Here is a 22,627-nt window from a genome sequence, read left to right on the forward strand (position 1 = left end):
TTGGACAATTAGCAGCTTGGAGCTCTGTGTTGTCTGTAGGGGGATATGTCAAGATTGCCTTTGCAACATAAGCTCTCTCTTGTATTTTCCTCCACATAATTAGTGCTGCATAAGCAAGAGGGTGCATGAATAATGCTTCATTGCTCAGGACATGCCGGTGAAAGAAAGACAGACACCAGAATGGATTTTAAGCAGTAGGCTACAACTTCATCAACTCAACACTGGGTGGGGTGGTATATACTCAGCCCATCTCACATATCATTTAACTGGCTCCAGTGTGGAGTTAGAGGTCTCCCACCATATAAGCAATAACCTGGGGTAGACCCCAGGACTCAGCTCATTCTGAGTCCTCTAGCTCTCCCACCCTTGAGGGGGAATAGAGAGTATTCATCAAGTGGGGACCTCAGTCTGCGAAGACTTCAGGTCTCCCTTCTCCCCAGAGGCACAAGATTCACCAGCAAATATCCTGGGTCTCATTTATCTCTGGGAGCTGGCCCTTTTAGCTCTTATCTGCACTAGATACAGGCTGCAAGTTGTGACAAACTACACATTCCTATAATAGCTTTTAAAATTAGACCTCCAAATCCTATTCCTCTTTACTTCAGCTGTGCTTCCACAATTTGCTGTGAGGAGGGCAAAACATCCACCAGACCTCTATCAATTTTGCCCAACGGGAAAAAATTCTTTTCTTATCCCAAAACACAGGCAATCAGTCAGGTCCACAGTATCCTGGAAATACAGCTTGTTATCTACAACTAAAAAGAGGAGGGCAGGGTAGACAAAAAGGCAAGGGGCTCCTGAAGCACAGGGAAAAGTTTAAATTGTTGGGGGAGCACAGGGGCCAATCAGCTCCCACTCTACCCTCAGCCAGCCAACAGGACGCCGTGAATCTGAGGAGAAGGGGGAGCCTGGCATTTTCAGGCATGTGCTCCCCTCCTTCTCGCAGTGGCAGCATCCCTCCTGACCCACGGAGCTGGAGATGTGGTTGTGATACTTGGGTGTACAAATTTACTTTAATTGCAAGCTGAATTGGTTAAAAGAGAGTAAAGGTCTATGAATTGTTACAATAATTTGTTATATAAAACTTTCTCTCAGGCATGGGCTCTCTCCCCTCCACCACCCTTTGAGGACAGAGCATTCTTCCTGCAGCGGGGCCAACCATTCTCCCCCCCCCCCCCCAAATGGGGGGGATTATCTATTTAGATGTAAGGAATTCAGTAAGTATTGCATTTCAAGCTAGTAGGTTTACTCTTGACGTGCTGGAGTGGGAAGATTTCATGCAGTACCAAATATTTCTCAGAGCAGCAGCTGAACAATGCAATTTAAAATTCAGATGTGATATTTCCCCATATTTTGAGTTACCAGTGTATGACTCATCACATCAGGGCATTTCTATTACCAGATGTGAGAGCTAAAAATCATTTATTTTTTAGTAACACTTTTTGAGAAGTATCTAGCTAGGAAGGAAATCTTGGTAGCTTGATCACATTTATATGACTAAGACACTTGATTGTGGGTGTTTTTCTATGTACCTGCTAGGTCTCTGGTTGCATTTGTTCAAAATAATGATTCACAGCTAGAGAGAGTTAAGATCCCCTAAACAGTGCTTAGTTTTGAGAAAACATTAGGAAGGGACAAAATAAACTTTAGGGGTGAAATCCTAGCTCCACTGAAATCAATGGGAGCTTTGCCATTGACTTCAGTAGGGCCAGGATTTCACCATAGGAATAGAGGGCAAGATTCTGACCTCAGATACTCAGTGTAAATCCAGATTAATCCACTGCAGTCAAGGAAATTTCTGTTACAGTGGTGTAAAAGTAATCAGAATCAAGGGCAGAGTTTAAAAAATGTATAAGAGAAATCAATAATTTACAAGAGCGAAGGAGGCAGGGAGAAGACAGTACTTTATTTCATCTAGCTTGTTATCCATATTCTTCAAAATGCACATGTTTAATACCAACAGCCAAATTTGTTATTAATTATTTGAGATATGGTAGCATCCAGAATCCCCAGTCAGGACTGGGACCCATTTTGCAAGGTACTTGTCACCCCCATAGAAAGATAAGAGTGCCTAAAAATCCTTGGTAACTCACTTTTAAATGGAAGTGAAAGTAAAGTGAAACTAGGGGAACCTCAGGGCTTCAGAGATTCACCCACAAACCTGGGATTTTGAAATACAATGCTAGCTTTGCACTTTCCTTATGGTAAACAAAATAGCAAAATTAAACACAAAGGAAAAATTAGGGAAAGTTTTCCTTCCTATAATTTTGCTTCTGTACTTCAGAATGTTTGTACAACACCGACATTCTAAGGCAGCACTGTCTAGCAGTTACAAGACTCCTATCTAGGAATGAAGTCTCATCTCCTGAAAAAGGACCAACTGATACAAAGGCTGCTGCCTGCTTAACCTAGCAACAAAGGTTGCCATGGACACATCACCTTGGTGTTCCACTCTACACTGACTCCCCATAGAACACCGAGTCCAGTTCAGGAATTGCTAACATTCAAAGACCTCTCTGCTTTATGGGACTGTTCTGAGCTACCAGTGAGATCACCTCTCCCTTTGCAACCTTGACCATCCACAACAGCTGAGTTCTACCAGAATCATGAAACTATCAATGAATAAAGGGAGTCTCACGAGGGCTGGACACAGAATTTTCACTTTTTCACAGGAGCTGGACCTACACTATTGAATTCTCTCCTACTGCAGGTAAGAATGATCATGGAGCTAACCAGTTTCAGAGCTAAATGTAAAACCCACTTCTTTGATTTAGCTTTTCCTCAACAAGTTCTCAGTACAACCACAGCCACTCACTCACAAACAATTCCCTAGAAATAAATCAAGCCATTCCTCCTACTGGTTGAGAAGGAAGAGAGATACATTGTTATAGTTTTCTCTATTATTAAATACTTTGAAGGTGCTCTGGTTCTACCATGAGGAGGCCATATAAGTACCTAGATAGACAGGGTCAGACCTGAGTTCTATTCCCATTTCTGTCACTAACTCACTGTCACACTCTGGACAATTATTGTGTAGCCTTTCCGTGTTTTGGTTTTCTTACTTGTAAAAGAAGGATAATACCTCTGCCTATAAAAAGCACTTTGAAATCCTCAGAGGAAAATTCTGAACAAGTGTAAACTACTCTCTTGATATAAGTACTATGATTAGCCTTTTTTGCAACTGCATCACACTGTAGACTCGTATTCAGTTTGTGATCTACTATAACACCCAGATCCTTTTCTGCAGTACAGGCGGTATTACCCAGCCAGTTATGCCCCATTTTGTAGTTGTGCAATTGATTTTTCTTTTCTAGTACTTTACAATTATCTTTATTGAATTTCATCTTGTTGATTTCAGACCAATTCTCCAATTTGTCAAGGTCATTTTGAATTCTAATCCTGGCCTCCAAAGTGCTACAACCCCTCCCAGATTGATGTCAACCACACATTTTATAAGCATGCTCTCCACTCCTTTATCCAAGTCATTTAATGAAAATACTGAATGGTACTGGATCCAGGACCCTGCCTGTAAACAGGGTGAAATTTTATGAAGAAAGTACAGTAGAAACCTGTTTATTGAGCTTCCATTATCCAGCTCTCTGTATACTCGAACTGGATAGCAGGGCTCGGGCTGACACTCCCGGGGTGGACAGTCCGAGCCCCGCCCATTCTCCGGATTATCTTATTTTTTGATTATCCAATCTGGCCATGGTCCCAATTAGATCAGATAAACAGGATTCCACCATATTCCCCCTTTTATTTTTGAGAAATCTAAAGCACACGGATTATTTTATATATAACTGGTGTGACAGGTTTGAATGTGTCTTAATCAAATCTAATCATTCCTACTTCTTCTAGGTGCTGCACTGATCAGTGAAAAGACTTTCTAGCAACAACTTGGAAAATGATAAAAGCATTTACCATCATTATTTTTTCCTTTTGACAATGATCTATGTCTGTATAGCTCATCAGTCATGTCTTGTAAAAACAGCATGGCACTTTGATCAAACAGCTAACAATAGCTTCCCGTGTGAGGTAAAATGTTGTGAGAGGCCATCAGATAGAAATCACATTTTCCTTGAACAATAGGAACTCAGAAATGATGTGCTTGATTTACTTGCAAATAAAATCATGTGAAAAGTGATATCTCCACACAGGTTAAAAAGACACTGATCCTTTTATTCATCTTTCTGTGTGTTAAACAAACTTCACTGTCATGTGGCAACGTAAATGGAGTGTATATGCAGTGATAAAGAGGCACATTCCACCTCTATGAAAAATAACTGCCACTGTTGAAAAATTACCTGCATTAAACCTTACACTTATCCCACAAAGCTTAAGAGCAAGATGTGGGAGTTTGATTTTGATTACAGGCCTCTATTTGTGTGGTAGGCAAAGGTCTTTAACCTACATTTTCTGAATGTACTAGGTACATAGTTTTATCAATGTCATTCCTCATTGGGTCAATGCAGGATTTTATCTAAAACATGAGGCATTCCAGTTTATACTATATATGCAAACACAACCTTTTCATGGTGCTCTCTGTCCTTTGTTTCGTTAAGAGGGCCTACTGTATTTATAAAGAAGGTAGCTGCAGACATGCTAAACTTATTTTACTCATTTAGCGTTCTATTGAGTCAAGAGCTTCAAAAGAGAGAAGTTTGTTTATTTATTTGAAGACTGGTATGTGTCTCAGTCAGTGGAGTAGAAACACTTTATAGTGTTAGGAGAAATGCCACTCTCCCCTTTTTTGTTCTCGCTTTTCCTAAACCTCAACTGATTGCAACATCTTTTACTAAGTTCAGGGCTGACTGACTCCATTGCAGCTGGACATAAATCAGACTATCCATTTTATGCTGCTACTTTTTTAGCAGTTTATGAACTGCCTATTAGCTTTGAAGAAAATGGAACATTAGTGAAAATAATCTTGTCCCCTTTTAGGTGTGAAAGCACATAAGTTGTTGTGACGTAAAAACTTGGTGCTCAACAGTATACCTGCAAATGTGGTTTCAGCAATTAGTATCAAATCAGGACATTTATATTCCACAGTAATAGAGGTTTTAACTGGTTATTTCTTTAAAACTCAGAAGTGCTGGGGATTGCTGTTACACACAAGAAGCTATGTTGATGTTTTAAGCTCTGATTATTTCTTCCAGTCACACATGCTGCTGGTCTGTCAAGTTGAGAGGGGACAAGGCAAGAGATTCTGCATTAAGATCTACACCTCTACCTTGATATAACACTGTCCTCAGGAGCCAAAAAATCTTACCGCGTTATAGGTGAAACTGCGTTATATCGAACTTGCTTTGATCCACCGGAGTGCGCAGCCCCCCCCCGCCGAGCACTGCTTTACCGCGTTATATCCGAATTTGTGTTATATCGGGTCGCGTTATATCGGGGTAGAGGTGTACTTGAGCATCTTTCTGACATCACAACATGACTATGATGTTTCAGCCCATATTGGGTATCTGTAGTGGTCACAGGTGAAGTTACAAGGCTGAGAGATGAGTCCATTACATTTTGTTGGCATTACCAGATCAAATTATGGAGGCTCTTCACTTGACAGCCCACGTGAGGAGTCTCCCCATTCCCCATACAAAGAAAGGACTGTTTTGGCCTTGTAACATTTGCTATGACCAGTATGTCAGTCATCACAGATTAGGGGGTGCACACACATACATACACACACACACAATTAGTAACAATGGCACATCATAGCAATAAGTAATGGAGTCTCTAGTTAAATAATTACAATCCTTATTTTGTGCTAGTGCTTTATAAATAGAATGACTGACTTATATTATTCTTACAGCTTTTTTCATTAATTTCTGGCTTTCAGTGTAAGAATGGTAAAGAGATTCTTTGTGACATAAGAGAATAAAATATTTTGCACATTGAAAGATATGAAGCCACACATTTCAGAGAGTAATGTTTCACAATATTCCATTGCAGTTTCAAATGGATATGGTGTTCTTCGCTTCCTGTCCTAAAATTGTATACTGTGCTGAATCACTGTTCGGCAGCTGCATAGTTCCACTGCAAGAACATTTCAATTGGTGACATGATTCCTGTATATGTAAAGTTTGTAAAGCTCCGTCTAATTCTTTGGGATAAAACATACTATTTAAATGTACTATTTAAATTATTCTGGAGAGTAGGGAGAGCAACTGTGGCAGTGGAAGGCAAAATTTCTCAGGGCTTGTCTACAAAGCGCCAGCAAAGTGCACTGGAGGGGGGTGATTTGGAAAGTACTGGATCATCTTATGCTCTAACTGCCTCATGTAGATCCTGCTGGTGTGCTCTAAAAGGTACCTAGTTTGTGTTAACATAGCCATTGAAACAGAATGCAAACTAGGTACCTTTTAGATCGTGTCTACAAGGTCTACACAGGGCAATTAGAGTGCAGCTTGTTAGTGTACTTTACAAATCATGCTTTGCTGCACTGCATAGAAAAGCCCTCATTTTTCTTCAGATTGATGTGCATTGGCTGATATGAGTTTGACCAAATAGGAACAAACTCATCACTACTCAAACATGGAACTTATAAGAATGACTACTATCAATGAATGACAACTAGTATTTGTACACTACCTGCAAAACTCAGAATAGCGAAGCTTCTCCTTTCCTGCTCTTCCAAAGAAGTGCACCAGCAATGTTGTATTAACAGCGGAGTCTTCCAATTCTGGTTCCTACAAACAAAAAATAAACTTATATAATTAATTACTAACAATTCAACACAAAATTGGTAATGCATATTTGAACTGGAGTTTCCCAGAAGTCACTTGTAATTTAGTTATTGTTCTTGCAGACAATATTTAGAGACTTCCAAAGCAAAGCTGAATGGTTCTCTGCCAAGCTGAACTCTGACCTCTGTGTTCAATGTTCTGCTCCTGATATCAAGTATAGTAGCTAAACGCTGATCATCCAGCAAACACAATTTTCCTTTTCATTGGTAAAAAGGTTATCAGGGAAATAATTTGGAGATAATTATGGTTTACCCAAGAAACAGAAATCATCCCCCTCTGATTTTATTCCCTATAATTACTGATAATACAGTAATTTGCAAAATTTTAAAATCTAAATACTGTATTGGTTTTCAGACTCAAAATCTTAACACCTTCCTGTTACAAGTTTCTTTCCTTTATTCACAACCATATGTTGCTTAGAACATGCAGCATCTACCTGAACTTGGCAAAGTAACCTGGCAATATTTCCTCAAAATAAAATTATGGTCCACAGTATGTCTCTTTGACATACTGTGATTCAAGTGCAAATTTCCCATTAAACGAACCATTTGGATAGGAAATAACAGCTGTCTTTGAAAAAAAGATTGTTTTCCAGTTTTATTCATGTTTTGAATTAAACTCTGTAATTGTCATGAAATCAGATAGCATGCTAATATCCACTTTAATGTTATAGCACAACATACTTTTCTATATTCTTTGTTATTAGTTACTGATAAAATTGCTGGTTAGCTATTCAGCAAGCTTCAGTTTTAGGTTAATACTGTCTTTCAAATCAATTTAACATTCAGATAAAAACAATTTTCAGCTAATTCATCTGGATTGGTTTGGGAACCTTCAGCTCCAGCAAAACGCAAAGTCTGATTTGTAACAAACTCATAAATTAGTCTGAAACACACACATAAAAAAAGTAGAATACGAACATTTACATTTATGCATTCAATCATCATGTATGTTTTTATATTGTTATAAGGCTGTTTGTTAATCTCAATTTTCTCAAACCAACAGCTTATTCTTTTACTGTATAATTTTTTCTTCTTCTGGAAAAAAATAGCTCTACAGAAAACAAAGAATACACTTCAGCTCAACTACCGCATCTTTATAAAGCCTAAAACCACACAATGTGCTGGATTTCTATGTTTTATTCTTCTTTCACCACTAGCATAGTGGCTTTTCTTTGAACACAACAAAACACTAAGCAACATGAAGAGAGATTTTTTTGGAAGTCCACAGGGATTTCAACAGAACTATTCTTATGGCATCTAAATAGCCTCTGTGTCTTTTATCCTGCTGAAGAGGTAAGATGAAAGACAAGAGTCTATTCATGAGATTTAATACTAATGGTTATTTAGCTTTCAGCATCATCAATAACAAGTCCCATTAGTCCACTGTGTGTTTCATGCTTACTGCATATGTGACACAAAGTATTTTACAGTTAAAGAGGTAACATTCCTTGTTTCTATTCTATGCCACATTTCATAAAATGCCAGTAATATGAGATAAGTATGAGCTAACTTAAAAACAATCTTTTCAGGACTCATGCAATGGCACTGCATTTTATCATTTGACTGCAGGTAGACAATTTAAATATTCCCAAGGTCTGTGCTTCAGAAGTTTAAATGCTTAGGCTTCATATATGATGACTGATGTATAAAACATTCATATATGCTTATTTGAAAGTCAAAATCAAAACTTTTTGTTGTCATGTCAGCATCCATGGCTTTTCAAGAAGAAACAAAGGAGGATCTGCCCATAGTATCTATTTCTAATTAGTTTTGTACTTTTAATTTACATATTAAAGATGGATTTAAAAAGTATATAATAGATTTCCTGAAATCATTTATTTTTAAAATTTAACTTACAACTAAGTAACAACATAATGCTTTCAATAGTCCGCTTTTATCTATATGCCTGTGAAGTCAAAATCTCTTCTGTTGCTCTGAAAACTATGGCTGAAAAGCAAGTGTTTATAATAACCTTTTAAAGACTAAATCTACAACAGAAAAGGCACATTGTTTCTCTACTCAGATTTCTCCTTATAAGCTAGAAGACGACATATAAACAATACCTATCTCATCTTATCTAAGATGACAAAGCCTATCCCTGGATTTATAATAAATATGCACCTACTTGTTTGCTACCCTCTTTATCAGTTGAAATTCCAAGGTGGAATTGGCACATGTCCAAGCACTATGCTAGTGAGAGTTAAGTGTGTTTAAAAAACTACAAAATAGTACTTTTCTTGAAAGCAGAATGTGTGATAGGAAACCTGAGAGACAACAGCTTAAGGGTTTCAAAAAACTTCTTTTGCCAAGGTTAATGCTATTAAATTAAGGTACATTGTTAGTACATCATTCTTTTTTGTCCACAGAATCATTAGCTACCTTTCCTGTTGATCTCCACGTATTGTATAAATTAATACCCCCACGACAATTCTTTGTTAAAAGGTATGAGATATGTATTAATATTTCCAACCCCTCACTCTTCTGAGGTTAGGTGGAAACATAATTTAGATTTTGAAACTTTCTCCCTCAGCTTTGGGAATGAATGGTGACCTAATCTAGTATCCAAACACATCACTGAATAATAGGGTGACCAGATGTCCGGATTTTATAGGGACAGTCCTGATTTTTGGATCTTTTTCTTATATTGGTTCCTATTACCCTCCACCTCCGTCCTGATTTTTCACACTTGCTGTCTGGTTGCCCTACTGAATAATAATCTTTAGAAACAGACTTCCAAGAATTAAGTTTAGCTACAGTGCTGATCTGCACCAAGTAAGGATGTCCTGAGGTCCCTTCCAACCCTGATATTCTATGATTCTATGATATGCGTCTTTCCAATCTATTGAAATTAAGGTAATATTATTGGAAATATACTGTACAGAAACACAGTATGTACTACGAACATAAGAGCCTATATTTCTACTGCAATTTTATTATATGGAAATAAAAGGATACTTTTTTTTAAAGTAAGTTAAGCTCCTAAATCACATAGGTGCTTTTGAAAATTTTACTTCAAATCCTGAAACTAGTCCTTTTCAATCAAGAACCATATATGGCTCAGATGAAACAAAATTTTTCCTTATTAAATCATGGAATTTGTTTAAAAATTAAATTAATGGAGGACTTGATGCTGCAAACACTTGAGAATGTGTGTAACTTTACACATGTGAGCAGTCCCAATGAACTCAATGTTTGCAGGACTGGGGCCTTAAGTATCAGTCTATTGGCAAGTATTAATTAGCTAGAGTAGAAACACGGTATTAGGCAGTGAAAGCTATCCAAAGAGGTGTTACAAACTGTGGTGGGGAGACAGTCTCTATTTTCAGAACAAAAATAAGTGCAGAAATGAGAAAAAAATGATTTTCATAAATTCATTTATAAGAGTCAAAACTATTTTATTCTTTATCGTTGTATCTGAGCACCTTCCAATAGTGCATTAAGCTACATGACTAACATCTGTCACATATTGTTTGTTCTCTCATTCTCTCCCTAGGGGGAGAAGTATGTGCAGCACTTTATTTTGTTTGGGTAGTTTTTTAAAATATACATGTTGCTATTTATATTAGAGAAGGCAGGGTCAAAGAAACGTGCCTTGCACATGGAACAGAAGGTGGTGAGGTTCGTGATGGTCCCTAGTTCCTGTAGGAGTTCATTCCAGTCTTGGAACAGCCCCCAAGAAAGTTCTGTCTCCCATGCAGACAAGCTTTACCCTTATTGAAGAGGGTTCCATAGTGTCAGAGGGTCACAGTTGTTGACCACAGTCTTCATCCTGGAGCTTTAGATGACCTTTTAGGTATGGTGGACTCATGGAGCACCTTGAAGATAAGGATTGAGGACACTGAATTTGATTTGATATTCTATGGAAGGCAATGTACAAAGCAGAAGACAAGTGTGATGTGCTCACAGTAACCACTGTTGCTGAGAGGAAGTGCTGGAGTAAAACAGACTCCAACGAGAGACTGCTGAGCTGGAATTGATATGCAAACTAGATACAATCAACTCAGGATTGAATAAGGACTGGGAATGGCTGAGCCATTACAAACATTGAATCTATCTCCCCTTGTAAGTATTCTCACACTTCTTATCAAACTGTCTGTACTGAGCTATCTTGATTATCACTTCAAAAGTCTTTTTCTCTTACTTAATTGGCCTCTCAGAGTTGGTAAGACAACACCCACCTGTTCATGCTCTCTGTATGTGTGTATATATATCTCCTCAATATATGTTTCACTCTATATGCATCCGAAGAAGTGGGCTGTAGCCCACGAAAGCTTATGCTCTAATAAATTTGTTAGTCTCTAAAGTGCCACAAGTACTTCTGTTCTTTTTTCTGTATTAGTTGGTGTTTCCTAAGTGCTGAAGCTTTCATGCCCAGGCATACTGCAGCGCTGTAGTCCAGTTCAGAGGTGAAAAAAGCAAATCATCATCTCTCTCCAGAACAAAGGATGGAAAAGGAGTTTTACAAGTGAAGAAGTTATGAATAGAAAGAGTGCTTGACACATGATCAAAATGGACATCAGTGGAAAATGCATATGGCCAGGTCTGAGAGTAAGTTGTTTATAGTTGCATCAAATTTCAGTTTAAGAGTTTAAAATCTCCTGTTTTTAAGAGATCAATAGTGGTGTCCCTAAGAACAAGTTAAATGTTTCACAAAAGACACAAGCGAGATACTTCATGTGGAAACAAGCTCATTATAGAATTCAGAACCATATGCCTAATTTGTCATTTGGAAACAACTGTCAAAGTAGATAATATACTGTATTATCTTGCCTAATATGAAACTTTACTTTATAAACAAATGCAAAACATCCTACACTATTAATCACTCCTTGCTAATGGTAATTAAAGTTCATTTTGTACCATTATACTTATTTTAGCCTTCTGGAAAATTACACATTAATAATTAAAAGTATTTAAATAGTTTAAGAAACTGGTTTGACTATGTACCAGTCTTAGAAACAATGTGATTGTTCTTTATGGTGGGTTTTTTGGGTCAAAGTCCCCTTTATTATTAAATTCTACCTGTATTATTGGTGAAAATCAACACCTCCTCAATATGTCCCAGAGGTTTTTCCATTTTAATACTGTTTAGGACAACATACACTTCTGTAAGTTAGCTAGGAAATACACTAGCTAGGGAAAAATTATAAGCAATACCACTCCCCATGCTTCAGATGATCACCAGCTGCAGTCACAAAACATAACGAAACAAACAATATCCCCTCCCCCAGGTTTTAACATTGTAAAATAAAGGGAAACAAGGGTTTTTTTACATCATCTTCATGAGCATCTGGCATTGCCCAGGGTGTTGGAGACAGGATACTGGATGAGAGGGACCACAGATCTCTAGGCTATGACATTTCTTATGTTGCAATAAAATTTTGCCTAATGGCCTCCAAAGAAAGTGGTGCCCACTGAACTGATGAAAAGCCTTCTGAAATGGACAGGGCAAAAAAGCATTTCTCAATCTAAATACATGGCGAAACCCTATATATGTCAAACTAAAGGTATTTTTAAATTTAAAATTTTAATTTTCTCAAAACAAACTTTTTAATTTGAATTGGCATTTGGAGCCACCTACTGGCAGCAACCATCTCAATAGAATATGTGACTTCATTTAAGATATGAGATGGCTGTGAACTCCTTGAGGCAGCAAGGAGTTTGTTCTCTTTGTACAGTGCCTAATACAATGGGGTTCTAGTCCAAGACTAGGACTCCTAAGGGCTATAGTAATACTAATAAATAACAATAATACCATCTGGGAGCTCTGCAGAACAGACAGTCAGTCACCAACAGGCTTTAATACTTATGTCACAATTACAACTGTTTCTTTGTGAGTCCCTCATGGGGAGGGGAAGGAATGCCAGGTGGGACAGGCGGTTAGTGCTGGTGGCAGCAAGGCTAGATGGGCCAAAGAGACAGCATGTGTGGATGTGGCCCACCTGCCAAATCTATGCACTTGCCCATCTATGTACTGGCTACACCATTTCCAAGATGTATCAAATCCTGGTAACCAGGGTGCTCCCCACAGCATCTCTCCTGGCACTAGCCTTGTATAGGCATAACTTTAGGGTCTATCTACTCCCCATCCTCAGAGTGATTAAGGCTCTTAAAAGTTCTAACTGAGCATTTCACGCAAGATAAAATCCTAGGATTGTTGGTCTTTGTAAGAAAGTAATCTCATATGTAAATCATAATAGCGTTGAGAAACTATGTACTTATTTTTCTCCGCTGAAACTACCGTAGTAATCCTTTGGCTCTAAAGGGACACAATCAACTTTAAAAAATCATACTTCTGACAGCTCATCTTTTATCTACTATATTTAAAAATAACACCAACGATTACCACAATATTAAAGTATTAGAGATTTTATACTTTGTTTACTTTGACAGGACTTTGTGTAGAGTCAGTTTTGTTTTTTATTCTGTTAGTTATTGAGTTTCCAGGGTTAGTGTGGCTTTTTTTACATAGCAACAGGAAAGAAAAATAGATTTTTTTTTAAACAACAAGAAAATAGGACTATAAAACCACAAAAATTGGCAGAGGGATTTGTATGACCCAATGCTATTTTTAACTTGTATTTTTAAAACTGACTAGAATTCCAGATGAAAGTGACCCTTTAAGAAATTACATTATATTGTGTAGGTAATATTATTTCAGATTTTTCTAATGAGAGTCCTTTGAGGAAACAATCTGGAGTACGGTTTAAAGCACAGTTAAGATATTTAGGGCTGGTCTACACTACTGCTTAAGTTGATGCAACTTATGTCACTCACGGGTTTGAAAAAGACACACCCCTGAACGACGTGAGTTACATTGAGTTAAGCACTGTCCACACCAGCGCTATGTCGGCGGGAGACACTATCCCGTCAACATAACGTCTGCCTCTCGTCGAGGTGGAGTAATTATGCTGACAGGAGAGTGCTCTCCTGTCGTATAGCGTGTCTTCACCAGATGTGCAGCGGCGTCACAGTTGCATCAATGCAGCTGCGCTGACGTAGCACTTGAGTGTAGACTTGCCCTTAGTCTCAACTCTTAAATTAGTTCCTAGAGAGCTGAGGTGTTCATAGCTAAATGTGACCAATTGCATCATAAAGGTCCTTTGAATTCTTATGCTGTAACTGTGATGGGGCAAAGAAAAGAATTTTTGCTTCCACCTAGTATTGGCTAAACCTCAATCCACTATTTTTATGAATAGTGGACAGCCTGGTTAATCTGAGCTGTCTTCATTTGGTGGCTGATAAAATTTTCCAAAGCAAAAGGGAATTGTATATTACTTTCGAGAAAGTAAAGCAAATTTAGACTGAATTATCTGCTTCTATGGAGGCAGAGCAATATCTTGATGGGGCAAACACCAGGTCTTCATACTTAATGTTAGGAATACTTTGTACCACAATCATGTCTTCCTGTTTGTAGAAGGCCAGTGAGGAAGAACTGGTTCTGTAGTTTGTAGAGACTATCAGTGTCTTGCAGATTGCTGGCTTTCATAAGAAAGCTCCTCTTCACCATCTTGCTGGACGATGACAATCTAGCCAGGTATCACCTTAGTATCTGATCTTCCAATTTTAGCTAAGTTGTAAAGAAGGTTGTGATGAGACAACTTTCAAATACATAGATGCCTCAGATCTCCATGACCCCTGTCAATCTGGGTACTAATCTGGGTGCAGGACAGAGAAAGCACTAGTGGTGGTGGTGCATTCATCTCCTCCTGGCAATGTGTTCTTACTGACATTGTTAGTTTTATCAGCTACCTTCAAACATAACGTGTTATGCTGAAGACTCCCAACTCTGTTTCTCAATCTCATACAATCTAGCCATTGGTATAGAATGCCTTATCTGTGTGTTTAGTAGAGATTACAGAGTGGATGACAGCTAGCTGGCTGAAGCTCAGTCTGAGAAAAAATTAGGTAATGTTGGTAGATTGAGGGAGGCAGCCAAAAGATATGAGGAGGACTATATCTGCTCCTTTAATTGAGGATTGTGGTAGCCACTGGTTAACAAAGTTATCAATCTGTGGGAGCCCCAAGTACTGTTGGAAGATTATGTCTAGGATTCTTTTTTATATCTTCAACTGGTCCAGAGACTGCAACCATTTTCATTGGATGTGGACCTGGCTAACGTAATCCATGCCTTTCTCAACACAAGATTAGGGGCCACATTGTAAAGCAATAGACACTGAAGCTGATGCAGAATGTGGAAGCTACTCTATAGTCTGCGCTGATTGCCTATTGGTTCTTGGGTGCGTTGATTTTAGCCTATAAAGCCCTATATGGCTTGGAACTTACCTATCTGAGATACAGCCTCTTTCCTCATGTAACAATATATTATTCTTTCTATCAACACAGTTTTTCACAAATTATAAAAACATTGCTTTTAAATACAAGCTTATGGACTCTAAATAACAGAGTGGCTACATAGTACTGAAGTACATTACTTTAATATGTTTTATTAGGAAACTCAGAAGTAAAACTGAAAAACATTTATAATACTTCTCTTACCAAAATTAAATAGCAGAGAGGACAGATCATGCACTTTCATTTAATTAGAAGTACCAGAGTTGACATGGATGAATTAATTTATAAACGCTGCAAAAAACACCAACATAGTTTAGTGTAAGTTCTATAGAAACCTGCTTAAGGAAAATGATTAACTTACTGTCTATAAGCATACCTGTGATACTGTTTCATGTCCAGAAGCTTTTCTCATGTCATCTTGCTTCCCAATGATTTTCTGAAGCTAAACATAACAACAGAAACAGAGAATCTGTAAACATTTTGATTGGCTTAAGATTCTTGTATTTGTATTTCAGGAATATTTTTTATTAACCTCACCTTTTAATTAATCTCATATTTTTCTATTGCCCTGTTTTCTGACCATCAAATTATTTTGTTAAAAACCCCTTTATATATTTAAAAGATATTTTGCCCAAATGTTTACCCTTCCTCCCTCTTTTCTACAGAGGTCCAATCCATCACAGTTCTCTTGCTTAATAAGTTCAAGCAAAACACTGGGTAATGAGCTGTCTTTTTACTTGTCATTCTAGTCTTACTGACAGAGGTTCTCTTATATTGGGAGCATCTTTTTTTACCATCCACCCCTGAAAAATCTCAAGATTCAGGGATGTTGCATCCAGGATCATAAGAATAAGGAGATAAGAATATGAAAGTGGAAAATATGGTTATGTTTCCCCACCCCAACTACTTTACCAATGCATATTTAAATACTTTGGGATAGTTCTCAAATAGTGTAAAACCCTCCCTCTAGACAACAAAAAACTTGTCTGTTTAAATAAGGTACCATATGGTTAACAAGACCAGCTAATTTCAAATTCAAAGCAATTTAACTAGCTAGTCAGAGAAACTACTTTTTGTTTTTTAAATCAAAATGTGGCCTGGACTTTTAAAAAAAATAAAATGTTCTTGAATGAGTCAATGAATAGAATTTTCAAAAAGCACCTAAGTTTCATTTTCAAAAGTCGCATAGAGCCTAAGTCAGTCTCATTTTCAAAAGTCACTTAGGTAAAATTTTCAAACAGCACACAAAATATTTAAAATAATTGTATCAGGAAAAATACAGCTATTAATCTGCACTTTACTATAAATATGTATGTATCATTCAGAAACACCCTCAGCAGCAAGCTTTCTTAATGGATATATTTTATAACTGTTCACAAACAGCTTGAGAAGTCAACATACTCACAAAATCAAGTGAGTTAACATAGTACATAGCAAAGTTCACCTACCTTTCATAGACATTTGTACCAGTCCTCAAATGGATAGCAAAAATAAAAGAACAAGGAACTTGTCATTACATTTGGGATACAGGCATAGACATAAACAGATCACTGTGGATTTCAAGTCACTTAGGGAAGATGTTTTTAAAACCAATATTTATATTGCCATCTTCTAGTCTGTTTTCTCTCTCAAACATTTCTGAGCCATCTCTGATGCTGTCCCTTATTAATGGGAAAAGCTTCCTAACAAAATCCATAAAGCCACTACTTTGTTTTCAAATCCCTCCTTAGTTCATTTTTGCCATGATGCCTAAAAAGCAATACTGGCTGACATGGCTCTGCAGATGGTGAGCCAAGAACACTGTTTATTGCTCACACTGTTGATACCCTTCTTCTCCAACCCCTTTCATTCTGTTTGTCTAATCTACCTGTTGTGTCTTGTCATAACCTAGATTCTGAGTTCTCTGAGGCAGGGACTGGCTTTTTTACAACATGCTTTAGCACAATGAGGCCTTTTACAATCTTTAGCACAATGAGGCCTTTATCCTTGGCTGATGTCCTATTTCTGGTTCTTGCAGTACCTTTGATGCCTATAGTAAAAGCATTGCCTTTGTAGGAGCATGAAGTTCTTCTGGTAATGAACCAAATTTTCATAGCAAATAGCAAATTCTGCTTTGGACAAATTCATGATTGCTCACAAGTGGAAAAATTAAGCCAATTTGTTTGAAAACTCCCCTTTACTTTCTTATCTGAAGAATTTCTACCTTTTGTTTACATGAAAACACAAGAGATGAAGCAGCAAAACTTTTATTCTTCCACAAACCAAAGAAATGTGATTTTTCATTGGTTTCAATGCTTGTGAGAATTTTTTTTAAAATATACAATCCGTTGAGCGCACTCACTCACATGTCTAGGCTTAAAGTGTAATTTTGAAAGAAAGCTATCTATAAGACTTGTTTGTTGTTTTCTAAAACTGTACATAAATAACCGTGAAGTTCATTATCCACTTTCTAGAAAAAAAAATTACGGTAATTGGTCTTTTCAGAAGTTTGAAGAGGTTTTTCCAGAACAAGGGGGGTGGGATGAAGAGGAGGTGGTAATTTCCAGTGGAATAGAGAGAACTGTGCCCTTAAGTAAGAGATTCTCATCACATTGTAACATTTATCTGTGTTTAATATTTATATCAGTTCATCACAGTAATACACTAATGGCCATCATCCTTTAAATAAAACAAGTCAAAGAGGATGAGGCATATTATGCATAATTGATGCTTCTCTACCAAAGAAATATATTATTAAGAAGCAATCTTCTCAGAAGAAGACTAGCTTTAGTAGAATAGACTTCTTCATTTTTGAAAACAAAAACAAATGAAACAATTTTTCATCTTTAGAATTATACACTGAAGTTAGTTCTTGTGGAACTGTTAGCGCTGGAGACCGTACACGTATTGTATGCCACACCTCCAGGAGTGAGAGAGTAGTTCATTGTCCATGTTCAGTTAATTTTTGGCTTCCAGTTTTTTTGTGATGTGCACTTGTTTGGTGCTCCACTCAGGGCAGCCCAGAATCATAAGCCACTGTTTTACTCCTCTGCCTTAGCAAGATTAGACTGTGTGTCCACTCTTTGCCACACTAGTCTGTCTGCTTCACCAGGAAATTCCTCCGGACTCTGCCAGCTTTAATTTTGCCATGCAGGTAATAATCAGTGAATCCCAGTTCCAAGTTCCCCAGAGGTGTCCCTCTGTAATGTCCAGTCCCTCTCATTGGATCCTCCCAGAAATCATTAAGTTCATTGCCTCCAAAGAGACAGTACACATGCCAGCCTGTTAGGTTAATTGAGGACTCACTCTATACTTCAATATAACAGCACTGAGATGGTCATAGTAAAACTAAGAATAAGTTTATTAATAAAGAACAGAGATTTAAGTGATACTAAGCAAGAGAAAAAGATACAGGTATGGTTAAAAACAAAACAAAACACAACACAACGTGCTTTCTAGTGACTAAAACTAGCAAGTTACAATCTTTGCCTAAGCAGTTTTCTTACCTACATCAAGTTACTACCATATCCAACCCTCCAGGACAGAGGATCCAATATTCATGGAATCAGAGGGTGCTGTCCACTTTGTTCCCTAAGCTATGGATAACTGAGAGGTCCTCTGTCCTCCCTTTTATAGTCCAGAAGACCTTTGAAATGTATTCTTTGAAAACTAAACACAAAGTTCCTCTCCCCTGCTGTTGTGTAGATGCCAAAATGTCTTCCTCATGCGCTAGCCAATTTTCTTTTTCAATTGGCTTAATCACTTCATTTACCCTAGATGAAAATGTACTATTGTCTCTGGCCTCACCTTGCTCAATTTACATTGGAGACACAGGCAATCAGGTTATTTGCCCTGTCTGCTCAGATTGCTGGGTCTGAACATATTTGAGGAACATATTTCCAGCACACATACAAAATTCTTTACATGCTAACCAAACACGCATCAATATATACACAATCAATCAGCGGGACAATAGTTTTTATGAGATAACTTACAAGACACTGTTTGGCTAAATGTTCTGAAAACAGTGTGTTGGGTGCTTCCTTTGCCAGTTTGCATAAAGGGATTCAGGGTCACAACTTGTCAGCTAGGAACTATATTGAGACCAACAATTCACTTCGCTCACTATCTTAATAAAGTCTAAATCATACAGAGATTGTAGGTGTGACCACATCTGTGCAGTGTAGGAAAAGGGAAATACTAACCAGTCATTACACTAATTCGTTATCTTTTGAGTAGTTGACTAAATCCAGTGAGTTTTTATTACTGGCAGACCAGGGAGCAATGCCTCTAGTTTACCTCATCTAATATTTTTCATTATAAGACCCTATCTTCAGTTTTTTAGAACTTTGCCGAAGTGTAAACATTCAGACTAAAATCTTCTGTTTGCTGTCTGCTTTAGGATGATTTTTCTGTGTGAAACTTTCATCTGAAACAGTTCATCCATTGGAAGAATGTGTTTGTTTTTTTGATGATGCTAAAAACTTCTTACAATCATTTCATTGAGAAGCTCTAGTGCTTCCATGCTCTAGAGCAAGGACTTGAAATTTGACAGGGGGAAGCCTTGGGATTAGAGAACTGTATTTTGCTGTCCTCACAAAAATGCACTGAAATTTGGCTGACTGATAAGCCTCTGAAAAATCACAGTTTGCACATCAGTAGGGGTTTGTTAGAGGCAGACAGCTAAATTCTATGCAAATTTTACTTGCACTAAGCATGCTCCAGCCTAGAGCTGCAGGGATGACCAGGACTTTCTCTGCAATTGCTCCTTCTGGCAGTCAGAAGCTGCTGTGATGTTGGCCATGGAAGCTGAGAGCTAGGAGTCTGTCTCTCTTATGGGCTGAATAATCCCCTGTGGCCCATGGGGTGAAATGAAGAGAAAGAGAAAGCAGCCTAACTCAAATGCAGAGGTGAGAGAAGCAGAGAGGGGAGAGGAGCAGGTTGGGAGAAGGAGGACAGATTAAGTTGCGGCAGGGTGGGGGACAGGAACAGATCGGGGGGTGGACAGAAGAGGGCACCGCTGGGTGGACAGTGTAAGAAGGGTCTGTAGCCACAAGAAAACACTCTCCTCCAAAACATGGAATTGAACCCATGATTCCTCTGCTATAAGGAAACAGTTACAAAATTACAGGCAAAGTATGCATCTCATCACGTTTAGTGGCTGATCTACACAGAGGATGACAGCCTATTACAGCTATCAGTTACTTTGTTAGTTCAAGTGTAGAGATCTGTGCTGCAGATCTAAAGATTCCAACAGTGTGAATGACACATGTAGAAGTCAATATGGTTCCATGTGATGGATTTTTTTCCAGTTTTATTTATTTTTTTAATATAGGAAATTACATACCCTGTACTAAGCCAAAAGAACATGAAGATTGAAAAGGCAAGCACTCAAAAGTTCAGTAATGCTAGAATTAATCAACTTTAATTCACTATGCATTATGATACAATCTTTAATTACATGATCACATACTTTTTTTTTTTCCTCCAGAGGATCTTTCATTCAGAGCACAGGGTGGATGGGGCTCATGGAATGAATCAGGGCTGGGTAATGAATGAGACTATTGTCTGTGGGACCCTGCCTCATTTGTTGCAGAAGTTGGAAGGTATGTATCTATTAGTAGTACCAAGACAGGTCGGTATAGCCCTGCCCAAAGCTAAAGGCCCGACCCCTCAGCTAAGAGGGCAGAACAACTGAGTCCAGGCTACTAGTGATTTCTGGGGACAATGGAACAGAAAACAGGATCAGGAGTTGAGGTCAAAGGTTAATAATGAGGGATACAAAGGGGTCACTGAGTAGAGAACCCCAGACCCCACTGCTCCTCAAAGCTGTCTAAGGAGTCAGTGGACATTGCCCAGAGGAATTCTGCCTGGAAGTGTGATCAGATAAGGGAACAAAAATATGAGCAGATCACCGCCCCTCCATCTAGCTTCCTCCTCCTGGAGCAGGGCCGACTTTAGGCCGATTCCCCCGAATCGGGCCCCACGCCCTAAAGAAGAGCGCCTAACTTAGGTGCCTTTTAAATTTTTTTACTCACCTGGTGGCGGTCCGGGTCTTCGGTGGCATTTCAGCGGCGGGTCCTTCAGTGCTGCGGAAGACCCGGAGCGAGTGAAGGACCCGCCGCCGAAGACCCGGACCGCCGCCAGGTATTTGAATCGGGCCCCGCACTTCCTAAAGCCGGCCCTGTCTTGGAGTGATGGATGGCAGTCTTGGCCAGTGCCAGGAGGAAGTTGGCAAGAATGTCTTGCGACTTTGTGGGGCCCCGGATGGGATGTGAGAGGATTGGGAGGTGTAGGGAAAAGTGCAGCCAGAACCTCGGTAGGAAGGTAAGTCAGGGCTGCAAACTGATGCCCCTTTTGCGACAACAGGGAGACCCCGGTGCTCATCTGCGTAGGGTGCAGGTGCCAGGGAAGTTCATGAACCGGGCTAGGTACACACTCAGGCTCACAGCTCCATGAAGAAGCCACCAGATGATATCCCCAGCAGGCCATGGGACCAGAGAGGAGTGCAGGCTTCCCCACTGGCGGTCCCTGCCCTCCTTAGGTGACAACAGGTGTCAGCGAGGGACACCAGGGCAAAGAAGCAAATCATGTGAAGCACGAGGGTGTACTGATGTTTTCGCATTGCAGTACGGAGGCAGGCCAGCTGGACATTGTGTAGCCGGCTTAGGTGGTATGGAAGATGTGTAGTGAATGAGACAGGGGATTTCACGAAGAGGAAGGATGGTCGCTTGACTAAGGCAGTTGAGAATTGGATTTTACCCCTGCATCTGTCACAGAGTTCCAATGTGATGCTGGGTAAGTCACAAATCTCAATTTTCACTGGTGGCCACCGTGCTCTGGATTTTCTGTGTGCCCAAATTGAGATACCTGGGGCCAGATTTGCAGAAATGCTGAGAACTCATAACTGCAACTGATGCCAAAAGGAGCTGTGTTTTGAACATATGAAAAATCAGGCCTTGGACATCTGAACTTGGGCACCCCAAATCAGTGGACAGTTTTGGCCTTGCTCTCTATATCTCACTCCCCATCAGTAAAATGGGGACAAAATCTCCCCACCCAACAGGAGTGCTGTGAAGATCAATTCATCAGTGTTTGGGAAGCACTCAAGTACTGTAGTCATGAGCACCACAGAAATGCCCATGAGGAAGATAATAATTCTATATTAGGAGCAGGGCTTGGATGGCATGAGGTTCACTTACTCTCAGAAAAAGTAGTTGTATCCTTAGCATACATATAAAGCACCTGAGAAATCTGTGGACAAATTCTTTTACTTGTTGGGTGGATATAGGTATAAGATGGGCAGTGGCAGTGCAGGTTTGCCTAGCTATGCGTCTTTAGCATGAAACTGGAAGGAACATATAGAAATGTTGATTTGATTCTTTCCTTGCCCTTTTTGCTATGAATAAAGGTGTCACCCATTTCAACCCTCAGGTGATGGGTGTAGCATAAGATATTGAACAGAACCCCTGCCTTTCTGTCAGAGGGGAGAAAAGCATCTGAAATTCCTGTGGCCCAAAAGCTCTAGTGTTGCTGGTTCTGGCAACTGGTTCTCCCTCTTAGTGAAGAGGGAGAAACAGTAACAGGAAACTTGGAAATGGCAGA

The 22,627-nt window shown here is 39.0% G+C and overlaps 1 protein-coding gene across 1 annotated transcript in view; it reads right to left on the reverse strand.

Moving 5' to 3' along the window:
* LOC112118329 (calcium uptake protein 2, mitochondrial) overlaps positions 1–22,627 on the reverse strand; it is a 254,334-nt gene that overhangs the window by 7,224 nt on the left and 224,483 nt on the right. Inside the window, exons 7-8 of the mRNA XM_026653578.1 lie at positions 15,420–15,485; positions 6,592–6,689 (exon numbers count right to left, since the gene is read on the reverse strand). Of these exons, the coding sequence (XP_026509363.1) occupies positions 6,592–6,689; positions 15,420–15,485 (164 nt within the window). The remainder of the gene's footprint in view (positions 1–6,591; positions 6,690–15,419; positions 15,486–22,627) is intronic.

This window comes from Terrapene carolina, unplaced genomic scaffold (assembly GCF_002925995.2).
Source record: "Terrapene carolina triunguis isolate 2854851 unplaced genomic scaffold, T_m_triunguis-2.0 Scaffold141, whole genome shotgun sequence".
Lineage (NCBI taxonomy): Eukaryota > Metazoa > Chordata > Testudines > Emydidae > Terrapene > Terrapene triunguis.